At 55.4% G+C, this 22217-nt stretch overlaps 1 protein-coding gene across 1 annotated transcript in view; it reads right to left on the reverse strand.

Moving 5' to 3' along the window:
• Window positions 1–446: 446 nt before the first annotated feature.
• Window positions 447–22217, reverse strand: part of ugcg (UDP-glucose ceramide glucosyltransferase) — a 33388-nt gene continuing 11617 nt past the window's right edge. The window contains exons 4-10 of the mRNA XM_079256133.1: window positions 17366–17467; window positions 17181–17293; window positions 16931–17109; window positions 16361–16447; window positions 16093–16200; window positions 1610–1688; window positions 447–1542 (exon numbers count right to left, since the gene is read on the reverse strand). Coding sequence (XP_079112259.1) covers window positions 1372–1542; window positions 1610–1688; window positions 16093–16200; window positions 16361–16447; window positions 16931–17109; window positions 17181–17293; window positions 17366–17467 — 839 coding nt within the window. The 3' untranslated portion in view covers window positions 447–1371. The remainder of the gene's footprint in view (window positions 1543–1609; window positions 1689–16092; window positions 16201–16360; window positions 16448–16930; window positions 17110–17180; window positions 17294–17365; window positions 17468–22217) is intronic.

Raw genomic sequence — 22217 nt, forward strand, 5'->3', positions numbered from 1 at the left:
CTAATCAATCAAACCATCACAGCTCAGAACCATTGATCGGCTTTTACTTTAAATCAAGTCGTTATGACATCACTTCCTGTCCAAACAATCCATGATGTTGCCTTCAGGATCACTGGGAATTGTGGCTTCCTGCTCTACAGCATCCAGAACTTTGTCTTGGCAGGTTGAAACTTCCCGAACCGGGTTCTGGGTCTAGACCATGACTGGTTTTATTTCTGCTACAAGTATGCTCATCAGGGTGTTCATCCTGCGGCATGTAAAAGCGTTCTCATGTGGCGCAGTGCATGCTAGGACATGAGGCGGGGCTTTAACTTTATTCTGAAAGTGTGACAGGAAGTTGGAGCATGAATCAACAAATCAACCAATCAATTGCTGTTATCTGTCTGCGCTCCCGGCCAATCACAGAGCAAACAAGGCTAGTTTCAAAATAAAACTTTATTGTTCCTGTTGAGACAGTTCTCATCTGTGATTGGTCGTTTCACCACAACAAATATTTTAAAAAAATAAAAAACACAAATAAAATAACCCTACTGATCTGATTGGACGAGGTGAGGTTTCATCCGACATGCCTGATGATGTCATCACCAACCCCCCCAACCCCCAACAAAGTGCTAACGGCTAACAGCTAGGCTACACGTGCACACACACATGCTCGCTCATACACACTCAGTGTTCTGACTAAGACTTTTGTTTTTTGGTTTTACCGAAATGTTTTGACCTTTTTCACTTCAGAATACTTTGCTGGTCGTTGACCTCGACGCGCCTCTTCGCCTCGTTTCCCGGTTCAAACCCGACGCTGGATCAGAACTGGGAAGTTCTCCAAACCGGCGTGGAAGAAACCCTACAGACCTGATCCGGTTCATGGAACCCGTCCCGAATCAGATCCATGTAGTCACATTTCCATGTTAAAGCTGCACATATTTACAACAGGCTGAGGCGGGTCGATTCTGACCCGCTGGACCCAAACCACCCAGACCTGATCCAGGACTTCATGTGAGCCAATGGATCAGCTCACTTATCGATCATGTCACCCACAGATGGAGGCGGATCTGTGGGGAGAGGAAGACGGAGTCTCCTCGTCGATCGGGTGAGATGTAGGCGGAGCTTGTTAACTTCCTGCCCGCAACAAAGGAAAACTGGCCAACCAGGCGCCATAATTCCTGTTGCCATGTTCTGATAGGTTGATTTTGCTCCTGCTTTTTTTTGCGTGACGCATCACTTTTTTATCGTTCGTGTGTTCTCATTGGCTCGTTCTGCTATTGTTTATTTTTAGCACCAAAAGGAACATAAATAAAAACACACACACACTTTTCTGTTTGCATAAAAAAACAAACTGCCTCTCCTCTTCTGTGTGGCCAGTTGCCATGGTAACTAGACATCCAGGATCTCCTCGGCGGTGCCGCCGCAGCGCAGCCGGTACCGGCCGGTCCTCCAGCTGATGGTCGGGTCCCACAGAGCCGACAGGAAGATCTGCACAGCCATGGACTCCCTGATGAACCAGCCCACGGCGAAGTCCAGCTTGGAGAAGCTCGGCGGACCACCCTGCGTGTGATGTCATCAGTCAGCTTTTCATTCACAGGGGAAGGTGAGGAAGATGGCGGGTACAGACCTGGACTCCGGTCAGCTGGACGTAGTCGGCGATAAACCAGGCCAAACAGTGACACATAAAGAACACCATCATGTCCCACCTGGAACACAGAGCAAGTCAAATGCCGTCTCCATGGCGACGTCTACAGGGCCACATGGCGACATCTACAAGGCAACGTCTACGTGGCCACGTGGCGACGTCTACAAGGCGACGTGTACAGGGCCACATGGCGACGTCTACAGGGCCACATGGCGACGTCTACATGGCGACGTCTACATGGCCACGTGGCGACGTCTACCTGGCGACGTCTACATGGCCACGTGGCGACGTCTACATGGCGACGTCTACATGGCCACGTGGCGACGTCTACATGGCGACGTCTACATGGCCACGTGGCGACGTCTACATGGCGACGTCTACATGGCCACGTGGCGACGTCTACATGGCGACGTCTACATGGCCACGTGGCGACGTCTACAGGGCCACGTGGCGACGTCTACATGGCCACGTGGCGACATCTACAGGGCCACGTGGCGACATCTACAGGGCCACGTCTACATGGCGACGTCTACATGGCCACATGGCGACGTCTACAGGGCCACGTGGCGACGTCTACAGGGCCACGTGGCGACGTCTGCAGGGCGACGTCTACATGGCCACATGGCGACGTCTACATGGCGACGTCTACATGGCGACGTCTACATGGCGACGTCTACATGGCGACGTCTACATGGCCACGTGGCGACATCTACAGGGCCACGTGGCGACGTCTACATGGCCACGTGGCGACGTCTACATGGCGACGTCTACATGGCCACATGGCGACGTCTACATGGCGACGTCTACATGGCGACGTCTACATGGCCACATGGCGACGTCTACATGGCGACGTCTACATGGCCACATGGCGACGTCTACATGGCGACGTCTACATGGCCACGTGGCGACGTCTACATGGCCACATGGCGACATCTACATGGCGACGTCTACATGGTGACATCTACATGGCGACGTCTACATGGCCACGTCTACATGGTGACATCTACATGGCGACGTCTACATGGCCACGTGGCGACGTCTACATGGCGACGTCTACATGGCCACGTGGCGACGTCTACAAGGCGACGTCTACATGGCCACGTGGCGACGTCTACATGGCCACGTGGCGACATCTACAGGGCCACGTGGCGACATCTACATGGCGACGTCTACATGGTGACGTCTACATGGTGACATCTACATGGCGACGTCTACATGGCCACGTCTACATGGTGACATCTACATGGCGAAGTCTACATGGCCACGTGGCGACGTCTACATGGCGACGTCTACATGGCCACGTGGCGACGTCTACAAGGCGACGTCTACATGGCCACGTGGCGACGTCTACATGGCCACGTGGCGACGTCTACATGGCCACGTGGCGACGTCTACATGGCCACATGGCGACATCTACATGGCGACGTCTACATGGTGACATCTACATGGCGACGTCTACATGGCCACGTCTACATGGTGACATCTACATGGCGACGTCTACATGGCCACGTGGCGACGTCTACATGGCGACGTCTACATGGCCACGTGGCGACGTCTACATGGCGACGTCTACATGGCCACATGGCGACGTCTACAGGGCCACGTGGCGACGTCTACAGGGCCACGTGACGACGTCTACAGGGCGACGTCTACATGGCCACATGGCGACGTCTACATGGCGACGTCTACATGGCGACGTCTACAAGGCGACGTCTACAAGGCGACGTGGCGACGTCTACATGGCGACGTCTACATGGCCACATGGCAACGTCTACAGGGCCACATGGCGACGTCTACATGGCGACGTGGCGACGTCTACATGGCGACGTCTACATGGCCACATGGCGACATCTACAGGGCCACGTGGCGACGTCTACATGGCCACGTGGCGACGTCTACATGGCGACGTCTACATGGCCACATGGCGACGTCTACATGGCGACATCTACATGGCGACGTCTACATGGCGACGTCTACATGGCGACGTCTACATGGCCACATGGCGACGTCTACATGGCGACGTCTACATGGCCACATGGCGACGTCTACATGGCGACGTCTACATGGCCACGTGGCGACGTCTACATGGCCACATGGCGACATCTACATGGCGACGTCTACATGGTGACATCTACATGGCGACGTCTACATGGCCACGTCTACATGGTGACATCTACATGGCGACGTCTACATGGCCACGTGGCGACGTCTACATGGCGACGTCTACATGGCGACGTCTACATGGCGACGTCTACATGGCGACGTCTACATGGCGACGTCTACATGGCGACGTCTACATGGCGACGTCTACATGGCCACGTGGCGACGTCTACAAGGCGACGTCTACATGGCCACGTGGCGACGTCTACAAGGCGACGTCTACATGGCCACGTGGCGACGTCTACATGGCCACGTCTACATGGCCACGTCTACATGGCCACGTCTACAGGGCCACGTGGCGACGTCTACAGGGCGACGTGTACAGGGCCACGTGGCGACGTCTACATGGCCACGTGGCGACGTCTACATGGCCACGTCTACATGGCCACGTGGCGACGTCTACAAGGCGACGTGTACAGGGCCACGTGGCGACGTCTACATGGCCACGTGGCGACGTCTACGTGGCGACGTGTACAGGGCCACGTGGCGACGTCTACATGGCCACGTGGCGACGTCTACGTGGCGACGTCTACAGGGCCACGTGGCGACGTCTACGTGGCGACGTCTACAGAGCCACGTGGCGACGTCTACAGGGCCACGTGGCGACGTCTACAGGGTCACGTGGCGACGTCTACAGGGCCACGTGGCGACGTCTACAGGGTCACGTGGCGACGTCTACATGGCCACGTGGCGACGTCTACAGGGTCACGTGGCGACGTCTACAGGGCCACGTGGCGACGTCTACAGGGCCACGTGGCGACGTCTACATGGCCACATGGCGACGTCTACATGGTGACGTCTACAGGGCCACGTGGCGACGTCTACAAGTCAACGTCTACGTGGCCACGTGGCGACGTCTACATGGCGACGTCTACGTGGCCACGTGGCGACGTCTACATGGCGATGTCTACGTGGCCACGTCTACATGGCGACGTCTACGTGGCCACGTCTACATGGCGACGTCTACGTGGCCACGTGGCGACGTCTACAAGTCAACGTCTACAGGGCCACGTGGCGACGTCTACAAGTCAACGTCTACGTGGCCACGTGGCGACGTCTACATGGCGACGTCTACAGGGCCACGTGGCGACGTCTACGTGGCGACGTCTACATGGCGACGTCTACATGGCGACGTCTACATGGCGACGTCTACATGGCGACGTCTACATGGCGACGTCTACAAGTCAACGTCTACGTGGCCACGTGGCGACGTCTACATGGCGACGTCTACAAGGCGACGTCTACAGGGCCACATTGCGACGTCTACAGGGCCACGTGGCGACGTCTACAGGGCCACGTGGCGACGTCTACAGGGCGACGTCTACATGGCGACGTCTACAGGGCCACGTGGCGACGTCTACATGGCGACGTCTACAAGGCGACGTCTACATGGCCACATGGCGACGTCTACAGGGCCACGTGGCGACGTCTACATGGCGACGTCTACAAGGCGACGTCTACATGGCCACATGGCGACGTCTACAAGGCCACATGGCGACGTCTACAAGGCGACGTCTACATGGCCACATGGCGACGTCTACAAGGCGACGTCTACAGGGCCACGTGGCGACGTCTACATGGAGACGTCTACAGGGCCACGTGGCGACGTCTACATGGCCACATGGCGACGTCTACAAGGCCACATGGCGACGTCTACAAGGCGACGTCTACAGGGCCACGTGGCGACATCTACAAGGCAACGTCTACGTGGCCACATGGCGACGTCTACAGGGCCACATGGCGACGTCTACAAGGCGACGTCTACAGGGCCACGTGGCGACGTCTACAGGGCGACGTCTACAGGGCGACGTCTACATGGCGACGTCTACATGGCGACGTCTACATGGCGACGTCTACAGGGCCACGTGGCGACGTCTACATGGCGACGTCTACAGGGCCACGTGGCGACGTCTACGTGGCGACGTCTACATGGCGACGTCTACAGGGCCACGTGGCGACGTCTACATGGCGACGTCTACATGGCCACGTGGCGACGTCTACATGGCCACATGGCGACATCTACATGGCGACGTCTACATGGTGACATCTACAAGGCGACGTCTACATGGCCACATGGCGACGTCTACAAGGCCACATGGCGACGTCTAAAAGGCGACGTCTACATGGCCACATGGCGACGTCTACAAGGCCACATGGCGACGTCTACAAGGCGACGTCTACAGGGCCACGTGGCGACGTCTACATGGAGGCGTCTACAGGGCCACGTGGCGACGTCTACATGGCCACATGGCGACGTCTACAAGGCCACATGGCGACGTCTACAAGGCGACGTCTACAGGGCCACGTGGCGACATCTACAAGGCAACGTCTACGTGGCCACATGGCGACGTCTACAGGGCCACATGGCGACGTCTACAGGGCCACATGGCGACGTCTACAAGGCGACGTCTACAGGGCCACGTGGCGACGTCTACATGGCGACGTCTACATGGCGACGTCTACAGGGCGACGTCTACATGGCGACGTCTACAGGGCGACGTCTACAGGGCGACGTCTACAGGGCGACGTCTACATGGCGACGTCTACATGGCGACGTCTACAGGGCCACGTGGCGACGTCTACATGGCGACGTCTACAGGGCCACGTGGCGACGTCTACATGGCGACGTCTACAGGGCCACATGGCGACGTCTACAAGGCGACGTCTACAGGGCCACATGGCGACGTCTACAGGGCCACGTGGCGACGTCTACAGGGCCACGTGGCCACGTCTACAGGGCCACGTGGCGACGTCTACGTGGCGACGTCTACAGGGCCACGTGGCGACGTCTACAGGGCCACGTGGCGACGTCTACATGGCGACGTCTACAGGGCCACGTGGCGACGTCTACATGGCCACGTCTACAGGGCGACGTCTACAGGGCCACGTGGCGACATCTACAGGGCGACGTCTACAGGGCCACGTGGCGACGTCTACATGGCGACGTCTACAGGGCCACGTGGCGACGTCTACATGGCGACGTCTACAGGGCCACGTGGCGACGTCTACATGGCGACGTCTACAGGGCCACGTGGCGACGTCTACATGGCGACGTCTACAGGGCCACGTGGCGACGTCTACAGGGCGACGTCTACAGGGCCACATGGCGACGTCTACAGGGCCACATGGCGACGTCTACATGGCCACGTGGCGACGTCTACAGGGCGACGTCTACAGGGCCACATGGCGACGTCTACAGGGCCACGTGGCGACGTCTACAGGGCGACGTCTACAGGGCGACGTCTACAGGGCCACGTGGCGACGTCTACAGGGCGACGTCTACAGGGCGACGTCTACAGGGCCACGTGGCGACGTCTACAGGGCCACGTGGCGACGTCTACAGGGCCACATGGCGACGTCTACAGGGCCACATGGCGACGTCTACATGGCGACGTCTACAAGGCGACGTCTACAGGGCCACGTGGCGACGTCTACATGGCGACGTCTACAAGGCGACGTCTACAGGGCCACGTGGCGACGTCTACAGGGCCACGTGGCGACGTCTACAGGGCCACATGGCGACGTCTACAGGGCCACGTGGCGACGTCTACATGGTGACGTCTACAGGGCCACGTGGCGACGTCTACAAGTCAACGTCTACGTGGCCACGTGGCGACGTCTACATGGCGACGTCTACATGGCGACGTCTACGTGGCCACGTGGCGACGTCTACATGGCGATGTCTACGTGGCCACGTGGCGACGTCTACATGGCGACGTCTACGTGGCCACGTGGCGACGTCTACAAGTCAACGTCTACAGGGCCACGTGGCGACGTCTACAAGTCAACGTCTACGTGGCCACGTGGCGACGTCTACATGGCGACGTCTACATGGCGACGTCTACATGGCGACGTCTACAGGGCCACGTGGCGACGTCTACGTGGCGACGTCTACATGGCGACGTCTACATGGCGACGTCTACATGGCGACGTCTACAAGTCAACGTCTACGTGGCCACGTGGCGACGTCTACATGGCGACGTGTACATGGCGACGTGGCGACGTCTAATGGGCCACGTGGCGACGTCTACAGGGCCACGTGGCGACGTCTACGTGGCGACGTCTACATGGCGACGTCTACATGGCGACGTCTACATGGCGACGTCTACAGGGTCACGTGGCGACGTCTACAGGGCCACGTGGCGACGTCTACAGGGCGACGTCTACATGGCGACGTCTACAGGGCCACATTGCGACGTCTACATGGCGACGTCTACAGGGCCACGTGGCGACGTCTACAAGTCAACGTCTACGTGGCCACGTGGCGACGTCTACATGGCGACGTCTACAAGGCGACGTCTACATGGCCACATGGCGACGTCTACAAGGCCACATGGCGACGTCTACAAGGCGACGTCTACATGGCCACATGGCGACGTCTACAAGACCGCATGGCGACGTCTACAAGGCGACGTCTACAGGGCCACGTGGCGACGTCTACATGGAGACGTCTACAGGGCCACGTGGCGACGTCTACATGGAGACGTCTACAGGGCCACGTGGCGACGTCTACATGGCCACATGGCGACGTCTACATGGCCACATGGCGACGTCTACAAGGCCACATGGCGACGTCTACAAGGCGACGTCTACAGGGCCACGTGGCGACATCTACAAGGCAACGTCTACGTGGCCACATGGCGACGTCTACAGGGCCACATGGCGACGTCTACAGGGCGACGTCTACAGGGCGACGTCTACAGGGCGACGTCTACAGGGCGACGTCTACAGGGCGACGTCTACAGGGCGACGTCTACAGGGCGACGTCTACAGGGCGACGTCTACATGGCGACGTCTACAGGGCCACGTGGCGACGTCTACATGGCGACGTCTACAGGGCCACGTGGCGACGTCTACATGGCCACATGGCGACATCTACAAGGCGACGTCTACATGGCCACATGGCGACGTCTACAAGGCCACATGGCGACGTCTACAAGGCGACGTCTACATGGCCACATGGCGACGTCTACAAGGCCACATGGCGACGTCTACAAGGCCACATGGCGACGTCTACATGGAGACGTCTACAGGGCCACGTGGCGACGTCTACATGGAGACGTCTACATGGCCACATGGCGACGTCTACAAGGCCACATGGCGACGTCTACAGGGCCACGTGGCGACGTCTACAGGGCCACGTGGCGACGTCTACAGGGCCACGTGGCGACGTCTACATGGCGACGTCTACAAGGCGACGTCTACAGGGCCACGTGGCCACGTCTACAGGGCCACGTGGCCACGTCTACAGGGCCACGTGGCCACGTCTACAGGGCCACGTCTACAGGGCGACGTCTACAGGGCCACGTGGCGACGTCTACATGGCCACGTCTACAGGGCCACGTGGCGACGTCTACAGGGCCACGTGGCGACGTCTACATGGCCACGTCTACAGGGCGACGTCTACAGGGCCACGTGGCGACATCTACAGGGCGACGTCTACAGGGCCACGTGGCGACGTCTACATGGCGACGTCTACAGGGCCACGTGGCGACGTCTACATGGCGACGTCTACAGGGCCACGTGGCGACGTCTACATGGCGACGTCTACAGGGCCACGTGGCGACGTCTACATGGCGACGTCTACAGGGCCACGTGGCGACGTCTACAGGGCGACGTCTACAGGGCCACATGGCGACGTCTACAGGGCCACATGGCGACGTCTACATGGCCACGTGGCGACGTCTACAGGGCGACGTCTACAGGGCCACATGGCGACGTCTACAGGGCCACGTGGCGACGTCTACAGGGCGACGTCTACAGGGCGACGTCTACAGGGCCACGTGGCGACGTCTACAGGGCCACGTGGCGACGTCTACATGGCGACGTCTACAGGGCCACGTGGCGACGTCTACATGGCGACGTCTACAGGGCCACATGGCGACGTCTACATGGCGACGTCTACAAGGCGACGTCTACAAGGCGACGTCTACAGGGCCACGTGGCGACGTCTACAGGGCCACGTGGCGACGTCTACAGGGCCACATGGCGACGTCTACAGGGCCACATGGCGACGTCTACATGGCGACGTCTACAAGGCGACGTCTACAGGGCCACGTGGCGACGTCTACATGGCAACGTCTACAAGGCGACGTCTACAGGGCCACGTGGCGACGTCTACAGGGCCACGTGGCGACGTCTACAGGGCCACATGGCGACGTCTACAGGGCCACGTGGCGACGTCTACATGGTGACGTCTACAGGGCCACGTGGCGACGTCTACAAGTCAACGTCTACGTGGCCACGTGGCGACGTCTACATGGCGACGTCTACATGGCGACGTCTACGTGGCCACGTGGCGACGTCTACATGGCGATGTCTACGTGGCCACGTGGCGACGTCTACATGGCGACGTCTACGTGGCCACGTGGCGACGTCTACAAGTCAACGTCTACAGGGCCACGTGGCGACGTCTACAAGTCAACGTCTACGTGGCCACGTGGCGACGTCTACATGGCGACGTCTACATGGCGACGTCTACATGGCGACGTCTACAGGGCCACGTGGCGACGTCTACGTGGCGACGTCTACATGGCGACGTCTACATGGCGACGTCTACATGGCGACGTCTACAAGTCAACGTCTACGTGGCCACGTGGCGACGTCTACAGGGCCACGTGGCGACGTCTACATGGCGACGTGTACATGGCGACGTGGCGACGTCTACAGGGCCACGTGGCGACGTCTACAGGGCCACGTGGCGACGTCTACGTGGCGACGTCTACATGGCGACGTCTACATGGCGACGTCTACATGGCGACGTCTACATGGCGACGTCTACAGGGTCACGTGGCGACGTCTACAGGGCCACGTGGCGACGTCTACAGGGCGACGTCTACATGGCGACGTCTACAGGGCCACATTGCGACGTCTACATGGCGACGTCTACAGGGCCACGTGGCGACGTCTACAAGTCAACGTCTACGTGGCCACGTGGCGACGTCTACATGGCGACGTCTACAAGGCGACGTCTACATGGCCACATGGCGACGTCTACAAGGCCACATGGCGACGTCTACAAGGCGACGTCTACATGGCCACATGGCGACGTCTACAAGGCCACATGGCGACGTCTACAAGGCGACGTCTACAGGGCCACGTGGCGACGTCTACATGGAGACGTCTACAGGGCCACGTGGCGACGTCTACATGGAGACGTCTACAGGGCCACGTGGCGACGTCTACATGGCCACATGGCGACGTCTACATGGCCACATGGCGACGTCTACAAGGCCACATGGCGACGTCTACAAGGCGACGTCTACAGGGCCACGTGGCGACATCTACAAGGCAACGTCTACGTGGCCACATGGCGACGTCTACAGGGCCACATGGCGACGTCTACAGGGCGACGTCTACAGGGCCACGTGGCGACGTCTACATGGCGACGTCTACAGGGCGACGTCTACAGGGCGACGTCTACAGGGCGACGTCTACATGGCGACGTCTACAGGGCCACGTGGCAACGTCTACATGGCCACATGGCGACATCTACATGGCGACGTCTACATGGTGACATCTACAAGGCGACGTCTACATGGCCACATGGCGACGTCTACAAGGCCACATGGCGACGTCTACAAGGCGACGTCTACATGGCCACATGGCGACGTCTACAAGGCCACATGGCGACGTCTACAAGGCGACGTCTACAGGGCCACGTGGCGACGTCTACATGGAGACGTCTACAGGGCCACGTGGCGACGTCTACATGGCCACATGGCGACGTCTACAAGGCCACATGGCGACGTCTACAAGGCCACATGGCGACGTCTACAAGGCGACGTCTACAGGGCCACGTGGCGACATCTACAAGGCAATGTCTACGTGGCCACATGGCGACGTCTACAGGGCGACATGGCGACGTCTACAGGGCCACATGGCGACGTCTACAAGGCGACGTCTACAGGGCCACGTGGCGACGTCTACAGGGCCACGTGGCGACGTCTACATGGCGACGTCTACATGGCGACGTCTACAGGGCGACGTCTACAGGGCGACGTCTACAGGGCGACGTCTACATGGCGACGTCTACAGGGCGACGTCTACAGGGCGACGTCTACATGGCGACGTCTACAGGGCGACGTCTACAGGGCGACGTCTACATGGCGACGTCTACAGGGCGACGTCTACATGGCGACGTCTACAGGGCCACGTGGCGACGTCTACATGGCGACGTCTACAGGGCCACGTGGCGACGTCTACATGGCGACGTCTACAGGGCCACATGGCGACGTCTACATGGCGACGTCTACAAGGCGACGTCTACAGGGCCACGTGGCGACGTCTACAGGGCCACGTGGCCACGTCTACAGGGCCACGTGGCGACGTCTACAGGGCCACGTGGCGACGTCTACAGGGCCACGTGGCGACGTCTACAGGGCCACGTGGCGACGTCTACATGGCGACGTCTACAGGGCCACGTGGCGACGTCTACAGGGCCACGTGGCGACGTCTACATGGCGACGTCTACAGGGCGACGTGGCGACGTCTACAGGGCCACGTGGCGACGTCTACAGGGCCACGTGGCGACGTCTACAGGGCCACGTGGCGACGTCTACATGGCCACGTGGCGACGTCTACAAGTCAACGTCTACGTGGCCACGTGGCGACGTCTACATGGCGACGTCTACGTGGCCACGTGGCGACGTCTACATGGCGACGTCTACGTGGCCACGTGGCGACGTCTACATGGCGACGTCTACGTGGCCACGTGGCGACGTCTACAAGTCAACGTCTACGTGGCCACGTGGCGACGTCTACATGGCGACGTGGCGACGTCTACAGGGCCACGTGGCGACGTCTACGTGGCGACGTCTACATGGCGACGTCTACATGGCGACGTCTACAAGTCAACGTCTACGTGGCCACGTGGCGACGTCTACAGGGCCACGTGGCGACGTCTACAGGGCCACGTGGCGACGTCTACAGGGCCACGTGGCGACGTCTACAGGGCGACGTCTACATGGCGACGTCTACAGGGCCACATTGCGACGTCTACATGGCGACGTCTACATGGCGACGTGGCGACGTCTACAGGGCCACATGGCGACGTCTACGTGGCGACGTCTACATGGCGACGTCTACATGGCGACGTGGCGACGTCTACATGGCGACGTCTACAGGGTCACGTGGCGACGTCTACAGGGCCACGTGGCGACGTCTACAGGGCGACGTCTACAGGGCCACATTGCGACGTCTACATGGCGACGTCTACAGGGCCACGTGGCGACGTCTACAAGTCAACGTCTACGTGGCTACGTGGCCACGTGGCGACGTCTACATGGCGACGTCTACAAGGCAACGTCTACGTGGCCACGTGGCGACGTCTACATGGCGACGTCTACAAGGCGACGTCTACATGGCCACATGGCGACGTCTACAAGGCCACATGGCGACGTCTACAAGGCGACGTCTACAGGGCCACGTGGCGACGTCTACATGGAGACGTCTACAGGGCCACGTGGCGACGTCTACATGGCCACATGGCGACGTCTACAAGGCCACATGGCGACGTCTACAAGGCCACATGGCGACGTCTACAAGGCGACGTCTACAGGGCCACGTGGCGACATCTACAAGGCAACGTCTACGTGGCCACATGGCGACGTCTACAGGGCCACATGGCGACGTCTACAGGGCCACATGGCGACGTCTACGTGGCGACGTCTACATGGCGATGTCTACAGGGCGACGTCTACAGGGCGACGTCTACAGGGCGACGTCTACAGGGCGACGTCTACATGGCGACGTCTACATGGCGACGTCTACATGGCGACGTCTACATGGCGACGTCTACAGGGCCACGTGGCGACGTCTACATGGCGACGTCTACAGGGCCACGTGGCGACGTCTACATGGCGACGTCTACAGGGCCACATGGCGACGTCTACATGGCGACGTCTACAAGGCGACGTCTACAGGGCCACGTGGCGACGTCTACAGGGCCACGTGGCCACGTCTACAGGGCCACGTGGCGACGTCTACAGGGCCACGTGGCGACGTCTACATGGCGACGTCTACAAGGCGACGTCTACAGGGCCACGTGGCCACGTCTACAGGGCCACGTGGCCACGTCTACAGGGCCACGTGGCCACGTCTACAGGGCCACGTGGCCACGTCTACAGGGCCACGTCTACAGGGCGACGTCTACAGGGCCACGTGGCGACGTCTACAGGGCGACGTCTACAGGGCCACGTGGCGACGTCTACAGGGCGACGTCTACAGGGCCACGTGGCGACGTCTACATGGCGACGTCTACAGGGCCACGTGGCGACGTCTACATGGCCACGTCTACAGGGCGACGTCTACAGGGCCACATGGCGACGTCTACAGGGCGACGTCTACAGGGCCACGTGGCGACGTCTACAGGGCGACGTCTACAGGGCCACGTGGCGACGTCTACATGGCGACGTCTACAGGGCCACGTGGCGACGTCTACATGGCGACGTCTACAGGGCCACGTGGCGACGTCTACATGGCGACGTCTACAGGGCCACGTGGCGACGTCTACATGGCGACGTCTACAGGGCCACGTGGCGACGTCTACAGGGCGACGTCTACAGGGCCACATGGCGACGTCTACAGGGCCACATGGCGACGTCTACATGGCCACGTGGCGACGTCTACAGGGCGACGTCTACAGGGCCACATGGCGACGTCTACAGGGCCACGTGGCGACGTCTACAGGGCCACGTGGCGACGTCTACAGGGCGACGTGGCGACGTCTACATGGCGACGTCTACAGGGCCACGTGGCGACGTCTACATGGCGACGTCTACAGGGCCACGTGGCGACGTCTACAGGGCCACGTGGCGACGTCTACAGGGCCACGTGGCCACGTCTACAGGGCCACGTGGCCACGTCTACAGGGCCACGTCTACAGGGCGACGTCTACAGGGCCACATGGCGACGTCTACAGGGCCACGTGGCGACGTCTACATGGCGACGTCTACAGGGCCACGTGGCGACGTCTACATGGCCACGTCTACAGGGCCACATGGCGACGTCTACAGGGCCACATGGCGACGTCTACAGGGCCACATGGCGACGTCTACATGGCCACGTGGCGACGTCTACATGGCGACGTCTACAGGGCCACGTGGCGACGTCTACATGGCCACGTGGCGACGTCTACATGGCGACGTCTACAGGGCCACGTGGCGACGTCTACATGGCGACGTCTACAGGGCCACGTGGCGACGTCTACAGGGCCACGTGGCGACGTCTACAGGGCCACGTGGCGACGTCTACATGGCGACGTCTACGTGGCCACGTGGCGACGTCTACGTGGCCACGTGGCGACGTCTACAGGGCGACGTCTACAGGGTCACGTGGCGACGTCTACAGGGTCACGTGGCCACGTCTACAGGGTCACGTGGCCACGTCTACATGGCGACGTCTACAGGGCCACGTGGCGACGTCTACAGGGCCACGTGGCGACGTCTACAGGGCCACGTGGCGACGTCTACATGGCGACGTCTACAGGGCCACGTGGCGACGTCTACATGGTGACGTCTACATGGTGACGTCTACAGGGCCACGTGGCGACGTCTACAAGTCAACGTCTACGTGGCCACGTGGCGACGTCTACATGGCGACGTCTACATGGTGACGTCTACATGGTGACGTCTACATGGTGACGTCTACAGGGCCACGTGGCGACGTCTACAAGTCAACGTCTACAGGGCCACGTGGCGACGTCTACAAGTCAACGTCTACGTGGCCACGTGGCGACGTCTACAGGGCCACGTGGCGACGTCTACATGGCGACGTCTACAGGGCCACGTGGCGACGTCTACAGGGCCACGTGGCGACGTCTACAGGGCGACGTCTACAGGGCCACGTGGCGACGTCTACAGGGCCACGTGGCGACGTCTACAGGGCCACGTGGCGACGTCTACGTGGCGACGTCTACATGGCGACGTCTACATGGCCACGTCTACAGGGCCACGTGGCGACGTCTACATGGCGACGTCTACAGGGCCACATGGCGACGTCTACAGGGCCACGTGGCGACGTCTACAGGGCCACGTGGCGACGTCTACAGGGCCACGTGGCGACGTCTTCATGGCCACATGGCGACATCTACAAGGCAACGTCTACGTGGCCACGTGGCATCGCCTACATGGCGTTGTCTACGTGCCCATGTCCTTCACCACCACTGCTGACGCTGGGAGCAGCTGGAAGCTCATTGGTTCATCTGCTGCTCTGATCGACATCATTCAGATCAGCTGTTTCTTTCTCTGATATCGTAACGGGTTTACCTGGACAGCCCCGTCCACACCTGCTCTGATTGGCTGTACCTGAAGACATGATGGGCTGCCCAGCCAATGATGAGGCTCGCCAGGAAGCACTCTGACACCGGCTCCAGGACCGTTCCAGGAAGCATGTTGATCCGCAGCTTGGTCCACCTGAACACAAACTTTATTTACACCACCAGCTGTTCACAAACAAACGGAGAGTTCAAACGACTCATCTCATTGGCAGATTTAAAGCAAGCTCCGCCCCCAAGTGATGTTTGTGGGGGCTTTTTTGAATCAGTCAATCAGAAGTGACAGGATGGAAGCTGACCTGATCATACGAGACTGGAACTGTGCGATGGAGTAGGAACCGGAGTTCTGCAGCGCCACCTGTGTTGCCATGGAAAACTTCCAGCCTCTGAGGAGACAGGGACATCACTGACCCGGAAAAAGGCACCACACTCAAGCTAGCAGGTTCTAAAGCTAATGTGCAGAAGCTAGCAGGCTACAACCATGGTGCTAAAGCTAACATGATGTAGCTAACTAGCTAAAGCTACTGTGCAAAAGCCAACAGGCTAATACTATGTTGCTAAAGTAGGCATGCTACAGCTAATATGACTGAAGCTAGTGAAATTAAAATCATGGCGCTGAAGCTAGGCTGGCAAAGCTAACATGTTGAAGCTAACAGGCTAAAACCGTGGTGCTATGACAAACGTGCTAAAGGTAACATGTTGGAGCTAACACTGAAGCTCGTGAAATTACAATCATGGCGTGAAGCTAAGGTGGCAAATCTAACATGTTGCAGCTAACAGGCTAAAACCATGGTGATACAGCAAATATGCTAAAGATAACATGTTGGAGCTAACACACTGAACCTAGTGGGGTAAACGATGTTGCTAACCTGTCAGCAATGGCCTTGGCCATGAAATAATCCTCAGCGATGTACTGGGCGAAGGCGACTAGCCCACCCGCCTGGTCCAGCACGTCCTTCCTCATCAGACATGACATCCCCGTTACACATTTAATCCCCGTGACGTTGGCTGAGATGTAGGAGCGGGGATGGGATGTCCCGAAGTATACCTTCAGACAGGTGAAGCTGGAATAAGCCATGGCTCAAGTCCACCACAAACAGGCCCCGCCCACTTCAATACCTGCTCCAACGTGGCGGCGAAGCCTTGGCGGTCGGCCACGTACGGCAGCCCGTGGACAAGACCCACCTTCTCTGTCATTTGATTGGTCAGATCTGTCAGGGTGTCTGGTTTCACTGCCGCACACACACACAGTTAGTTAGCTTTAGCTTTCTGGATGACATTCTGGTTCTGGTTCTGGTTCTGACCTTTGATGCCGCTGTCACAGATCCACACCAGTCCGTATTTTGCTCCTTCATAACCGGGCATCAGGTTGTTGATTTTTGGGTTGATGCCGACCTTCTTCCCTCCTGAATATCATGACGATACGTTTACCGAGAGTCAGACAGACGACGATGCATTTACAGTCGGATAAACAACGATGCGTTTACAGTCAGATAAACAACAATGCGTTTACAGTCAGTCAGATAAACAGCGATGCGTTTACAGTCAGTCAGATAAACAGCGATGCGTTTACAGTCAGTCAGATAAACAGCGATGCGTTTACAGTCAGTCAGATAAACAGCGATGCGTTTACAGTCAGTCAGATAAACAACGATGCGTTTACAGTCAGATAAACAACGATGCGTTTACAGTCAGATAAACAACGATGCGTTTACAGTCAGTCAGATAAACGATGCGTTTACAGTCAGATAAACAACGATGCGTTTACAGTCAGTCAGATAAAGGATGCGTTTACAGTCAGTCAGATAAACAGTGATGCGTTTACAGACAGTCAGATAAACAACGATGCGTTTACAGACAGTCAGATAAACAACGATGCGTTTACAGTCAGATAAACAACGATGCGTTTACAGTCAGTCAGATAAACAACGATGCGTTTACAGACAGTCAGATAAACAGCGATGCGTTTACAGACAGTCAGATAAACAGCGATGCGTTTACAGACAGTCAGATAAACAGCGATGCGTTTACAGTCAGATAAACAACGATGCGTTTACAGTCAGTCAGATAAACAGCGATGAGTTTACAGTCAGATAAACAACGATGCGTTTACAGTCAGATAAACAACGATGCGTTTACAGTCAGATAAACAGCGATGCGTTTACAGTCAGATAAACAACGATGCGTTTAAAGTCAGTCAGATAAACAACGATGCGTTTACAGACAGTCAGATAAACAGCGATGCGTTTACAGACAGTCAGATAAACAACGATGCGTTTACAGTCAGATAAACAGCGATGCGTTTACAGACAGTCAGATAAACAACGATGCGTTTACAGTCAGTCAGATAAACAACGATGCGTTTACAGTCAGTCAGATAAACAGCGATGAGTTTACAGTCAGATAAACAACGATGCGTTTACAGTCAGATAAACAACGATGCGTTTACAGTCAGATAAACAGCGATGCGTTTACAGTCAGATAAACAACGATGCGTTTACAGTCAGACAAACAACGATGCGTTTACAGTCAGACAAACAACGATGCGTTTACAGTCAGATAAACAACGATGCGTTTACAGTCAGATAAACAACGATGCGTTTACAGTCAGACAAACAACGATGCGTTTACAGTCAGATAAACAACGATGCGTTTACAGTCAGATAAACAGCGATGCGTTTACAGTCAGATAAACAGCGATGCGTTTACAGTCAGATAAACAACGATGCGTTTACAGTCAGATAAACAACGATGCGTTTACAGTCAGATAAACAACGATGCGTTTACAGTCAGACAAACAACGATGCGTTTACAGTCAGATAAAAAGCGATGCGTTTACAGTCAGATAAACAACGATGCGTTTACAGTCAGACAAACAACGATGCGTTTACAGTCAGATAAACAACGATGCGTTTACAGTCAGATAAACAACGATGCGTTTACAGTCAGACAAACAGCGATGCGTTTACAGTCAGATAAACAACGATGCGTTTACAGTCAGATAAACAACGATGCGTTTACAGTCAGATAAACAACGATGCGTTTACAGTCAGACAAACAACGATGCGTTTACAGTCAGATAAAAAGCGATGCGTTTACAGTCAGATAAACAACGATGCGTTTACAGTCAGACAAACAACGATGCGTTTACAGTCAGATAAACAACGATGCGTTTACAGTCAGATAAACAACGATGCGTTTACAGTCAGACAAACAACGATGCGTTTACAGTCAGATAAACAGCGATGCGTTTACAGTCAGATAAACAACGATGCGTTTACAGTCAGATAAACAGCGATGCGTTTACAGTCAGATAAACAACGATGCGTTTACAGTCAGATAAACAACGATGCGTTTACAGTCAGATAAAAAGCGATGCGTTTACAGTCAGATAAACAACGATGCGTTTACAGTCAGACAAACAACGATGCGTTTACAGTCAGACAAACAACGATGCGTTTACAGTCAGACAAACAACGATGCGTTTACAGTCAGATAAACAACGATGCGTTTACAGTCAGATAAACAACGATGCGTTTACAGTCAGACAAACAACGATGCGTTTACAGTCAGACAAACAACGATGCGTTTACAGTCAGATAAACAACGATGCGTTTACAGTCAGACAAACAACGATGCGTTTACAGTCAGATAAACAACGATGCGTTTACAGTCAGATAAACAACGATGCGTTTACAGTCAGTCAGATAAACAACGATGCGTTTACAGTCAGTCAGATAAACAGCGATGCGTTTACAGTCAGATAAACAACGATGCGTTTAAAGTCAGATAAACAACGATGCGTTTACAGACAGTCAGATAAACAACGATGCGTTTACAGTCAGTCAGATAAACAACGATGCGTTTACAGTCAGATAAACAACGATGCGTTTACAGTCAGATAAACAACGATGCGTTTACAGACAGTCAGATAAACAACGATGCGTTTACAGTCAGTCAGATAAACAACGATGCGTTAAGTCAGTCAGATAAACAACGATGCGTTTACAGTCAGATAAACAACGATGCGTTTACAGTCAGATAAACAACGATGCGTTTACAGACAGTCAGATAAACAACGATGCGTTTACAGACAGTCAGATAAACAACGATGCGTTTACAGTCAGATAAACAACGATGCGTTTACAGTCAGTCAGATAAACAACGATGCGTTTACAGACAGTCAGATAAACAACGATGCGTTTAAAGTCAGTCAGATAAACAACGATGCGTTTACAGTCAGATAAACAGCGATGCGTTTACAGTCAGATAAACAACGATGCGTTTACAGTCAGATAAACAACGATGCGTTTACAGTCAGATAAACAGCGATGCGTTTACAGTCAGATAAACAGCGATGCGTTTACAGTCAGATAAACAACGATGCGTTTACAGTCAGATAAACAGCGATGCGTTTACAGTCAGATAAACAACGATGCGTTTACAGTCAGATAAACAACGATGCGTTTACAGTCAGTCAGATAAACAGCGATGCGTTTACAGTCAGTCAGATAAACAAAGATGCGTTTACAGTCAGATAAACAACGATGCGTTTACAGTCAGTCAGATAAACAGCGATGCGTTTACAGTCAGATAAACAACGATGCGTTTAAAGTCAGTCAGATAAACAACGATGCGTTTAAAGTCAGTCAGATAAACAACGATGCGTTTACAGTCAGATAAACAACGATGCGTTTACAGTCAGATAAACAACAATGCGTTTACAGTCAGTCAGATAAACAGCGATGCGTTTAAAGTCAGTCAGATAAACAACGATGCGTTTACAGTCAGATAAACAACGATGCGTTTACAGTCAGATAAACAGCGATGCGTTTACAGTCAGATAAACAACGATGCGTTTACAGTCAGTCAGATAAACAGCGATGCGTTTACAGTCAGATAAACAACGATGCGTTTACAGTCAGATAAACAACGATGCGTTTACAGTCAGATAAACAAAAATGCGTTTACAGTCAGTCAGATGAACAACGATGCGTTTACAGTCAGTCAGATAAACAACGATGCGTTTACAGTCAGATAAACAACGATGCGTTTACAGTCAGATAAACAACGATGCGTTTACAGTCAGTCAGATAAACAGCGATGCGTTTACAGTCAGATAAACAACGATGCGTTTACAGTCAGATAAACAACGATGCGTTTACAGTCAGATAAACAAAAATGCGTTTACAGTCAGTCAGATGAACAACGATGCGTTTACAGTCAGATAAACAGCGATGCGTTTACAGTCAGATAAACAGCGATGCGTTTACAGACAGTCAGATAAACAGCGATGCGTTTACAGTCAGATAAACAACGATGCGTTTACAGTCAGTCAGATAAACAGCGATGCGTTTACAGTCAGTCAGATAAACAACGATGCGTTTACAGTCAGATAAACAGCGATGCGTTTACAGTCAGATAAACAGCGATGCGTTTACAGTCAGTCAGATAAACAACGATGCGTTTACAGTCAGATAAACAGCGATGCGTTTACAGTCAGTCAGATAAACAACGATGCGTTTACAGTCAGATAAACAACGATGCGTTTACAGTCAGATAAACAACGATGCGTTTACAGTCAGATAAACAGCGATGCGTTTACAGACAGTCAGATAAACAGCGATGCGTTTACAGTCAGATAAACAACGATGCGTTTACAGTCAGTCAGATAAACAGCGATGCGTTTACAGTCAGATAAACAACGATGCGTTTACAGTCAGTCAGATAAACAACGATGCGTTTACAGTCAGATAAACAGCGATGCGTTTACAGTCAGTCAGATAAACAACGATGCGTTTACAGTCAGATAAACAACGATGCGTTTACAGTCAGATAAACAACGATGCGTTTACAGACAGTCAGATAAACAGCGATGCGTTTACAGTCAGATAAACAACGATGCGTTTACAGTCAGTCAGATAAACAGCGATGCGTTTACAGTCAGATAAACAACGATGCGTTTACAGTCAGTCAGATAAACAACGATGCGTTTACAGTCAGATAAACAGCGATGCGTTTACAGACAGTCAGATAAACAACGATGCGTTTACAGTCAGATAAACAACGATGCGTTTACAGTCAGATAAACAACGATGCGTTTAAAGTCAGTCAGATAAACAGCGATGCGTTTACAGTCAGATAAACAGCGATGCG

The sequence above is a fragment of the Telmatherina bonti genome, assembly GCF_933228915.1.
Source record: "Telmatherina bonti genome assembly, chromosome: 17".
In the NCBI taxonomy this organism is placed as follows: Eukaryota; Metazoa; Chordata; class Actinopteri; order Atheriniformes; family Telmatherinidae; genus Telmatherina; species Telmatherina bonti.